Consider the following 11,233-nt stretch of genomic DNA (forward strand, 5'->3'; position numbering starts at 1 on the left):
TGATTTTCTGATACCACAAAACAGCTTGCCTATCAGACGTTAGGTTAAGGTTAAATTGTTATTTTGTTGGAGGAAAACATGACTAATTGTGTTGCCTGTTCTGAACAATTGGGTTGCCTGAACCAAGTTATTTTCATGAGGGTTGCAACCAGAGCGGTTTTCAAAGGGACTTTGTAAAAAGAAACATCAAAAGTTGATTTTTGTATTTTATTTTAGCTATCCCTAACTCGTTTCCTTACCTTAACCTGCATAAATTCTACTAACTTGCTACGAAAAGTCAAATTAGACGTTAATTTGATCCGGTTTGCAGCCAGCGTTGCAGAGAGTTGCGCCATGAGCGCCCCTCCAGCGCGTTAGGTGGCAGTAATGCGCTCAGGAGCTGCTCATACGAGAAAATAAAGAAGAAACAGTCACAAATGGAAAAATGGCTGCTCCTGTTGGATGTGATCACTACATACGCAGCTGTTTTTTGAAAGTGAGAAATTGTTTTTATTTCGACGAGATATTAAGACTGTTATTGATTGTCTTATTCATGTTCCCTGCTTTATAATAGCTAACGTGGTTTGCACAGTCATACCAGACCTATATAGCTAGCTACTAGCACGCTAGTGCGTTAGGTTGCTGGATAAATTGCTAACGTTAGCTGTCTGAAGAGGACATTGAAATATGTTAGGTCATGAATCAGGAATTGTATAGTTGTAAATATTGTTTTTGTATTTTACATTAATGTAACATTAGTTTGCTTGGTGTCATTCGTATATAGCTAGCCATGCTAGCTATCTGAAAAACGTTAGCTAGCGATCGGCTTGTCGTGGTCTTAAATCAACGTTAGTCAGCTAACGTTACTGTAAATGAATGTATGCACATGAGCAGAATGTTTAGCTAAGTTACATCATAGAAGTATAATTCTTTGTAATTGTAGGGTTAACATCTATCATCATGAAGAGAAGGCAACCCTGCAACCCTCATGGTACTTGGGACTACCAAGTTAATGTAATAATACATTACATTTGTAAAGCGCTTTTGATTATACAAAAATGTCAAAGTGCATAAAATAGACGTTTTTTTTTTTATATAAAAAAAATGATATAAACATATCATAAAAGCAACAATAAACGTATTGGAGGAAGGGTCTTAAGGCCTGCTTTAAAAGAGCCGACAGTCTGAACAGCTCTGAGATTGTCAGGAAGGAGTTCCAAAGGTGTGTTGTGTGGAAGGAAAAGGCACAGTCCCCCATGGAATGTGTTGGTTTGTTTCTCAAGCCCTGCCCAAACTTGTTTATGTCCCCCAGGCTCCATGTTGTGGTAAAGCGTATGTTTGTCGCCTGTGTCATGATGCTGAAGAGGACCATCAAATGGACCGCTTCCTGGTCAAAGAGGTGCAGTGCTCAGTCTGCAACACAGTACAGCAGGTAATTATGTTAGAGGGGAACTGTTGTCAGTCTCTGAGTCCCATCTATACAGTTCATTCAACATATCAATATGGTCCCATTGTTTGTCGCATTTCATTTCTTACATCTGGTTCTTCTTTCAGGCACAAAAAACCTGCCAGGAGTGTAATGTTACATTTGGGGACTATTACTGTGATATCTGTCACCTGTTTGATAAAGACAAGAAGCAGTATCACTGTCAGCCCTGTGGAATATGCAGGTGAGTAACTGTCTTGTTGTTTGACATATACATTTCCATATATAGTTCACCCAAGTTCATCATCTGATATATCTGACCAGCTTCTGACCTCCAGCATATTTTAGATTTCCATTTTATTTGCAAATATTGGTGTCTTAAAACACTTGAATAGCATATTAAATATGTACGGTCATGTTATGTACTCCTGCAGGATTGGACCAAGGGAGAAATACTTCCACTGTCAGAAGTGCAATCTCTGTTTAGCCAGTGATCTACGAGGAAATCACAAGGTGATTGTCAACCTCCGCTGACCGTTATTATATCTGTCGCTGGTCTGTAAATTGTCTCAGATTTTTCACTTTCAAATATATACCAAACAAAATCTTGATTTCAAAGTTTAGCAAACTGTACAACTCTAAAATCAATGGTTTTTGTTTGGCATACATATTTATGTCTCAGCGTAATTACGTTACCATGGAATTGCCCCAATACAATACTTCTAATGCCATGGCTCTTGTCTTTCACTTAATTTCTCTTTGTTTTGTTTCAGTGTGTTGAAAATGTTTCAAGACAGAACTGCCCAGTGTGTATGGAGGTAAGTTAATGAATAGTAAGATCAGTTAAACGATTGCTGTGCATTTCACTTTTATTATGTTGTTTAGTATACACTGAGTGTACAAAACATTAAGGACACCTGCTCTTCCATGATAGACTGACCAGGTGAAAGCTATTATCTTGAAAAGCTACCTTATTGATGTCACTTGTCAAATCCGCTAAATATTAGGAAGGTTTTCCTAATGTTTGGTATACTCGGTGTACAATATTGTTTTATAGGAATTCACAACCTGTATTTGACAATTTCATAAGTACTTTTCCTCATACAGTTTATAATCAATACATACATAATGTTTTGTCCTCTCTAACTAAGGATATGCACACATCAAGAATAGGAGCTCACGTTCTTCCGTGTGGCCATCTTCTACACAAGTATGACATTTTCTTCATAACACTCTCAAAACCATTGTCATTAGCCTATATGACCCCCCCGCCCGCCCCACAAAAAAAAAGACTGTATTGATGCCACTGTTAATCTGATGGCTGATACAGCAGGTGCATTAGTGGAGTCTTACTTACTCTTGTCTTCTGGTCTATGGAACGATTTTTAGAATGTTCACTGGTTTTCTTTGTTTTTCAGAACTTGCTTTGATGACATGGTCCGAACTGGGTAATGTCCCTATTCATTTTCAAATATTGTGCTACTAATCATATATGAATCCTAATTACTTTCAATAACTTATAAATCATATAATCTGCATGACTTTCATATAAGCAGGGGTCTGTGTGACCAGGAATATTGCCTCTATATTTTCTCTTCAGTGCATATCGCTGCCCACTCTGTATGCACTCGGCCTGGAATATGGAGGACTCCTGGGAGCAGATGGACAAAGATATGGCTCAGTCACCCATGCCCACTGAATACCAGGATGCCACTGTGAAGGTATGACACATGCAACCGATGTGAAATGGCTAGCTAGTTAGCAGTGGTGCGCACTAAAAGCGTTTCAATCGGTGACGTCACTTGCTCTGAGACCTTGAAGTAGTGGTTCCCCTTGCTCTGCAAGGGCCGCGGCTTTTGTGGAGCGATGGGTAACGATGCTTCATGGGTGTCAGTTGTCTATGTATGCAGAGGGTCCCTGGTTCGAGCCCGGCGAGGGGACGGACTAAAGTTAAACTGTTACACACACATGTATTCACTTTGAATGTGAAATGGAACTTTACAACAAACAAAAAACCTGCTGACCTCTTGTGGTCCCTTGTGTTCTGGGATACTGTGACTACCCTGATCTGGTGTAGATTTACATTGGTTTATTTAATGTGAGTCACTTCAAGCTTGTATATGAGGGATATTTAAACTTCCCTTTTGAAGTTTCAGTAGTGAGCACTACTTCTGCCTCATGATACGGTTTGCTCAGCCTTTCCTTTCTCCTTTTCCCTAACTGTAGATCATATGTAATGACTGCCAAACCCACTGTACAGTGCCTTTTCATGTTCTGGGAATGAAGTGCAGTGGCTGTGGGTCCTACAACACAGCACAGGATGGGGGACTGATACAGCAGCTCCAGGAGCCACAGCCCCAGGAGCCACAGCAAGAGCCAGAGCATAAGCCCCAGTCCCCAGTGCCAGAACCATAGAATTAGAATATCTATAATTATATTTCTATGGAGAAAACATTAGGAGTCCACCCCGTAGTTATCTCTCTGCTCCACCCTACTTCCCCAGTCTACACAGACTTAACTATACTATCCACATCTTTCCCAACGTTGCTCTGCCAAGAGTACAGTTAGTCATGCCTGGGTTCCAGAACCTGGTTCCAAGTACTTGGGGTCTTAAACTTTTATCCACAGTCTAGTGTGTTGTACAGTCGTTTTTGGATTGAATTTCTGTTATTACATACCCATTAAAAAGCCATTGCTATTGAACTATTTGTTTCTCAGATAAAAAGCCAGCAGAAGAGAATTGTGAATGAGGAATTCATTTTCTTATAGATTCTCCGGTACTTTTTGTATACTTTTTAACCAGTAGTTCTGAAAGTAGAGCTCGCTAGCCAAAAGTGGACCCCGAAAATTGTGCACTGTGTGACGTGAAGATATGTGCACCACATCATTGCTCTTTGCTGTGTTTAGTGAGCCGTTGGGCCCGCCCTGCAACCAACCTCATTGGATAACGCTGGGCAGACCTCTTGTTGGCTGTCACTCAAATGTGAGGGGCTGAAACTTATTGACTAGAACTCAAATTGCTAGGCAGTTGGCCCACTTGGGGGGAAATGGAGGGAAAATGGAGTGGAACAGCTTCAAGAAAACAGTTGCTTTCAAACTAGGGATTTCGTGGCTAATTAAGGTAAAACAGTAATTCTGCTCATAGATTATGCATGTATGAACTATACATTGACACATCCAGTCCAAAGCGGGAGGTTTAAAAAATACTTTCTTAGTTGCCAAAGTACCGGAGTATGTCTTTAATGTGAAAATCAGATGCCTATAATATCTAATAGCCACACAATTTATTTTCCCATTTTGTCCCAAGTTGGAATGGATTCCTATTTGTCAATAATAACGCTTTCACAAAATGTATATATTTTATTTTTTTTGTATATGTTTTGTGAGGAGTTTACCAATGTTTGAGCGGCTTTGCATGTCTAAAAGCCTAACTAAATGTTTTAGACTGACATTTTACAATAGTAATGGGATTTAATGTTTATTTGTAAAACTCAGGTATTTAACAAAAATATTTTATATACTGTGTAACATCAAATCGTGTTCATTCCATTTATGAGCTGAATATACATTTTACTTAGTCCTGTGGATTATCATGAATAACACATGTATGTAAATTATTGAATAAATACTGCAGTTAGACAATGGCTGTTGGCAACTATATCTCACTCCATGCTTAACTCATATTGTTGGTACTGTTGCTCAAACAAAGGAGAGAAGTGGAGTATGAAAATATTGCATCTGTATTGCCATTGGTGTCATTCATTGATGTGGGTGTTGGGATTCAGTGACATTTTAACATAACTAATAATAAATACCCATGATTGTGATGAATGTAATTTCAGATTTGCGTCAGTTATCCCAAAATAAATAGTGAATAGTGGTGGTAACGTGTTCTTTATAAAAACAAATAGAATTAACATTCTGTGAAATGTATAGAAAGTCCAACAAATTATACAAATTTACAGTCTGATACAGACTGGAAACATGGGGGGGGGGGGGGGGGGGGGGGGAATCATTATTGCCTGCTTTTGTATAAGCTTTAAATGTTATCTCCTCTGGTAGGAACTAGCTGAGGGCTGGTTATGTATACAGTAAAGCAAACTGGCACCGCAGACGTGTTGCCGTCAGTGGTTCCCAATAGAACTGGCTGCCGAGTTAGTACTGAAGAGACTGGGGGAGGAGTGGGCCCAATGATGTATGGGGCTGGGGGAGGAGTTGTGCCCACATGGAATTCTTGGAACGTGATTATGTCAGTGACTGATGGCAGAGCTGTTGTGCCACCATCAGAAGTCAGACTAGGAGAATCAGTCACAGCGATGATGACTGGGTGTTGTGAAGAAGACTAATTTTCTGGGCATTTTATTGAATCTGCTGATTCATGAAAGATGGCGCCGGAAAGGATGCCTGCCGTTTTATTGGCTCTTAACCCACCGTGCTATTTTGTTTAGTTTTTTCGCACTGTTTGTAACTTATTTTGTACATAATGTTGCTGCTACCGTCTCTTATGACCGAAAAGAGATTCTGGACATCAGAACAGTGATTACTCACCTCGAATTGGACAAATTATTTTTGACGGTAAGGATGTACTCAACACCCGAACAGGCCCTCATCCCCGTCATTCGCTGGAGAAAGAAACTTGAGATTTCACAGAAAGAGATCGGGGTGCCGTGTGAGGATCAGGTGGCGAGTGGCAAATCTCCCTTTGCCATCTGTACTTTTAGCCAACGTTCACTTAGAAATGTCCTTGTTTTTTAAAGAAAAGCAACATTTTTTGTCCATTTAAAATAACATCAAATTTATCGGAAATGTTGTAAATGAGTATTGTGACTGGAAACGGCAGATAAAAAAAAATAAAATGGAATATCTACATCTGTGTAAAGAGGCCCATTATCAGCAACCATCACTCCTGTGTTCCAATGGCACGTTGTGTTAGCTAATCCAAGTTTATCATTTTAAAAGGCTAATTATTCATTAGAAAACCCTTTTTCAATTATGTTAGCACAGCTGAAATCTATTGTGCTGATTTAAAGAAGCAATAAAACTGGCCTTCTTTAGACTAGTTTAGTGGGTTTGATTACAGGCTCAAAAGGGCCAGAAACAAAGACCTTTCTTCTGAAACTCGTCAGTCTATTCTTGTTCTGAACAATTAAGGCTATTCTATGTGAGAAATTGCCAAGAAACTGGCTCCAACCAGAATAGAAAGAGGAGTGGGAGGCCCCGGTGCACAACTGAGCAAGAAGACATGTACTGGGGTTTGCTGTCGGGGGTACGCCAAATAGACGCCTCCCAAGTCCTCAACTGGCAGCTCATTAAATAGTGCCCGCAAAACACCAGTCTCAACGTCAACAGTGAAGAAGCGACTCCGGGATGCTGTCCAGTGTCTGTGTTCTTTTGCCCAGCTTAATCCTTTCTTTTTATTGGCCAGTCTGAGATATAGCTTTTTCATTGGGATACTAGCCTTCTAGGCAGATTTGCAGTCACCTCTTCATTGTTTACGTTGAGACTGGTGTTTTGCGGGTACTATTTAATGAAGCTGCCAGTTGAGGATTTGTGAGGCGTCTATTGGCGTACTCCCGATGGCAAACCCCACTTTGGGTATACCTGCTGTAGACCAAACTATCTACCTACAGAGTTTTCATCTGTATTTTTCGTAGCTGTCTACATACCACCACAGACCAATGCTGGCACTAAAACCACCATAAGGAAACAGGAAAAAGCTCATCCAAAGGCGGCACTCTTAGTGGCCGGGGACTTTAATGCAGGGAAACTTAAATCAGTTTTACCTCATTTCTATCAACATGGTAAATGTGCAACCAGGGGGGAAAAAAACTCTATACCACCTTTATTCCACACACAGAGACGTGTACAAAGCTCTCCCTTGCCATCCATTTGGCAAATTTGACCGTAATTCTATCCTCCTGATAGCAAAAATTTAAGCAGGAAGCACCAGTTACTTGGTCTTTTAAAAAGTGGTCTGATGAAGCAGATACTAAACTACAGGACGGTTTTGCTAGCACAGAATGGAGTACATCACCATAGTCACTGCCTTCATCAATAAGTGCATTGATGACGTCATCCCCACAGTGACTGTACGTACATACCCCAACCAGAAGCCATGGATTACTGGCAACATTCACACTGAGCTAATGGGTAGAGCTGCCGCTTTCAAGGAGCGGAACTCTAACCCGGAAGCTTATAAGAAATCCCTCTATGCCCTCCGACGAACCATTAAACCGGCAAAGCCTCAATACAAGACTAAGATCGAATTGTACTACACCGGCTCTGACGCTCGTCGGATATGGCAGGGCTTGCAAACGATTACAGACTACAAAGGGAAGCACAGCCGAGAGCTGCCCATTGACACAAGCCTACCAGACTAGCTAAATAACTTCTATGCTCGCTTCGAGGAGGCAAGTATCACTGAAACATGCATGCGAGCATCAGCTGTTCTGGACGACTGTGATCACGCTCTCCGCAGCCGATGTGAGTAAGACCTTTAAACAGGTCAACATTCACAAGGCCACAGGGCCACACGGATTACCAGGACATATGCTCCGGGCATGCTCTGACCAACTGGCAAGTGTCTTCACTGACATTTTCAACCTCTCCCTGTCTGAGTCTGTAATACCACCATAGTCCCTGTGCCCAAGAACACTAAGGTAACCTGCCTAAATGACTTCCGACCGGTAGCACTCACGTCTGTAGCCATGAAATACTTTGAAAGGCTGGTCATGGCTCACATCAACACCATAATCCCAGAAACCCTAGACCCACTCCAATTTGCATACCACCCCAACAGATCCACAGATGATGCAATCTCTATTGCACTCCACACTGCCATTTCACACCTGGACAAAAGGAACACATATGTGAGAATGCTATTAATTGAACTCTGAGCTGTAGTCAACACCATATTTCCCTCATAGCTCATCACTAAGATAAGGACCCTGGGACTAAAACCTCCCTCTGCAACTGGATCCTGGACTTCCTGACGGGCCGCCCCCAGGTGGTAAGGGTAGGTAACAACGCATCCACTACGCTGATCCTCAACACGGGGGCGCGTGCTCAGTCCCCTCCTATACTCCCTGTTCACTCATGACTGCACGGCCAGGCACGACTCCAACACCATCATTAAGTTTGCTAATGACACAACAGTGGTTGGCCTGATCACCGACAACGAGGAGACAGCCTATAGGGAGGAGGTCAGAGACCTGCCTGTGTGGTACAAGGACAACAACCTCACCCTCAACGAAATCAAGACAAAGGAGATGATTGTGAACTACAGGAAAAGGAGGACCGAGCACGCCGCCATTCTCATCGACGGGGCTGTAGTGGAGCAGGTTGAGAGCTTCAAGTTCCTTGGTGTCCACATCACCAACAAACTAACATGGTCCAAGCACACCAAGACAGTTGTGAAGAGGGCACGACAAAACCTATTCCCCCTCATGAGACTGAAAAGATTTGGCATGGGTCCTCAGATCCTCAAAAGGTTTTACAGTTGCAACATCGAGAGCATCCTGACTGGTTGCATCACTGCCTTGTATGGTAACTGCTCGGACTCCGACCGCAAGGCACTAGAGGGTAGTGCGTGCGGCCCAGTACATCACTGGGGCCATGCTTCCTGCCATCCAGGACCTCTATACCAGGCAGTGTCAGAGGAAGGCCCAAAAATTGTCAGACTCTAGCCACCCTAGTCATAGACTGTTCTCTCTACTACCGCACGGCAAGTGGTACCGGAGCACCATGTCTAGGTCCAAGAGGCTTCTAAACAGCTTCTACTCCCAAGCCATAAGACTCATGAACATCTGATCAAATGGCTACCCAGACTATTTACAATTTCCCCCCCTCTTCCACACTGCTGCTACTCTCTTATCTATGCATAGTCACTTTAATAACTACCTACATGTACATATTACCTTAATTACCTCGACACGGGTGCCCCCACACATTGACTCTTTATGGGTACTCCCTGTATATAGCCCTGCTATTGTTATTTTACTGCTGCTCTTGAATTATTTTACTTTTTTAAAGTATTTTCTTACCTGCATTGTTGGTTGAGCTTGTAACTAAGTAAGCGTTTCACTAAGTTCTGCACCTGTTGTATTCGGTGCATGTGACATGATTTGAGTTGTAGGTTTGAAGGGAGGTTTGTGTAGCTTCAGCATCTGAGGATTGTGAGGCTGGGTTAGGGTTAAAACTGTCTGGTAGGTCTATCTCCTTCCAGGTGTCTGAAGGGTTGTCTATGGTGGACCAATGACCTCTGAGGATGACTCGAAAGACTTCGTTCTAAAATAGAACCTATGCCGAATTACCCATTTTCACAAATATAAATCATATTTTGGTGTAGAGACAAACACAGCACACCTTTTACACTCACTTTATGTAATCTTGGACAGTATGATGCATTAGATGACAATTATAAAAAGCACTCACTCACTGGGTTGGAAGATGTTACCGTCACCATAAAGAAAGCATAAAGGGTGGTCCTTAGAATCTCCACTATGTTCCTTCATTTCTCAAAGAGTAAAATAAATGTAAGTAAAAATGTAGTTAATTTTCAGTTGGACCCTCAACAGTACTATGGGAAAAGACCAGTAGTAAAGCTGTTACACTAATCATGATCTTGAAGAGTGTCCTCTTCAGCATTAAAAGGAGTTTACAGACAAAATGAATACAAATTCAAAGCTGATGTTCCTACTGCATATCCTGTGCAAGTAAGACTAGAATCAAAAGGACATTATGAACAGATGTTTGAATGGGGCATGTTTATATGCAAGACAAGCAGAAGTGAGTGGGATCAATAATTAATTTGACTCATTTCCAAGGCAATATACACTAGTCTTGTCTATATTTGAAGATAACCTTTCAGATTCAACCCCCCAAAATCCTTTAATTAGAGAGTATCCAGCAAACCGATTAAGATATCTTTACTGAATAATTAGAGAACAAATAAACCAATGTGAAGACAAAACGCTAAACATGTGGTTTGTGTAAACAATGAAAAACAGTCTAGTCATCACCGGAAGAATGTTTATTTAATCATAGGAAACCAGCAAACCAAAAGAACAACCTTATTTCTTTGGTGGGAAACAAACAGACCGATACATATTTTGCTTGAAGCAGAGAAGCTGCAATCACATTGCAGCATAATGTGAGTACATGGGGAATTGATCATAAAATATGGCTGGTAGTTATCCTATTCCAACTACACCGTTTTTCCTTCATGTTCAGTATTAGTCAGAGCAGGTTAAAATATACAGTGCATTCAGACCTTCCCTTTTTCCACATTTTGTTACATTAGTCTTACTCTAAAACATTTTTTTTAAATCCTGATCTACACAATACCCCATAACGACAAAGCGAAAACAGGTTTGAAATGTATATAATAAAATGTAATACCTTATTCAGACCCTTTGCTATGAGACTCAAAATTGAGCTCAGATGCATCCCGTTTCCAATGGTCATCCTTGACGTATCTCCAACTTGGAGTCCACCTTTGGTACATTAAAATGATTAGACATGATTTGGAAAGGCGCACACACCTGACTATATAAAAAAGGTCCCATAATTGTCAGAGCAAAAACCAAGCCATGAGGTTGAAGGAATTGTCCGTAGAGCCCAGAGACAGGATTGTGTCGAGGCACAGATCTGGGGAAGGGTACCAAAACATTTCTGCAGCATTGAAGGTCCAAGAACACAGTGACCTCCATCGTTATTAAATAGAAGTTTGGAACCACCAAGAATTGGCACATTAAATAGAAACGACTGTCAAATACACATGCCCTCTCACGCAATGCAGCATGCTTTGACAAAGGTGATTCACCAGGC

The 11,233-nt window shown here is 41.4% G+C and overlaps 1 protein-coding gene across 1 annotated transcript; it reads left to right on the forward strand.

Annotated features, from left to right (window-relative positions):
• The first annotated feature begins 374 nt into the window (after positions 1 to 374).
• rchy1 (ring finger and CHY zinc finger domain containing 1) lies at positions 375 to 5,049 on the forward strand. The gene is made up of 9 exons (XM_021605500.3): positions 375 to 475; positions 1,292 to 1,411; positions 1,534 to 1,649; positions 1,840 to 1,918; positions 2,179 to 2,223; positions 2,557 to 2,615; positions 2,824 to 2,853; positions 3,006 to 3,126; positions 3,632 to 5,049. Exons 1-9 carry the CDS (start codon positions 425 to 427, stop codon positions 3,818 to 3,820), a joined length of 810 nt encoding a protein of 269 aa, XP_021461175.3. The 5' UTR covers positions 375 to 424; the 3' UTR covers positions 3,821 to 5,049.
• Positions 5,050 to 11,233: the final 6,184 nt, after the last annotated feature.

This window comes from Oncorhynchus mykiss, chromosome 6 (genome assembly GCF_057628025.1).
Source record: "Oncorhynchus mykiss isolate SJ-2025 chromosome 6, ASM5762802v1, whole genome shotgun sequence".
In the NCBI taxonomy this organism is placed as follows: Eukaryota; Metazoa; Chordata; class Actinopteri; order Salmoniformes; family Salmonidae; genus Oncorhynchus; species Oncorhynchus mykiss.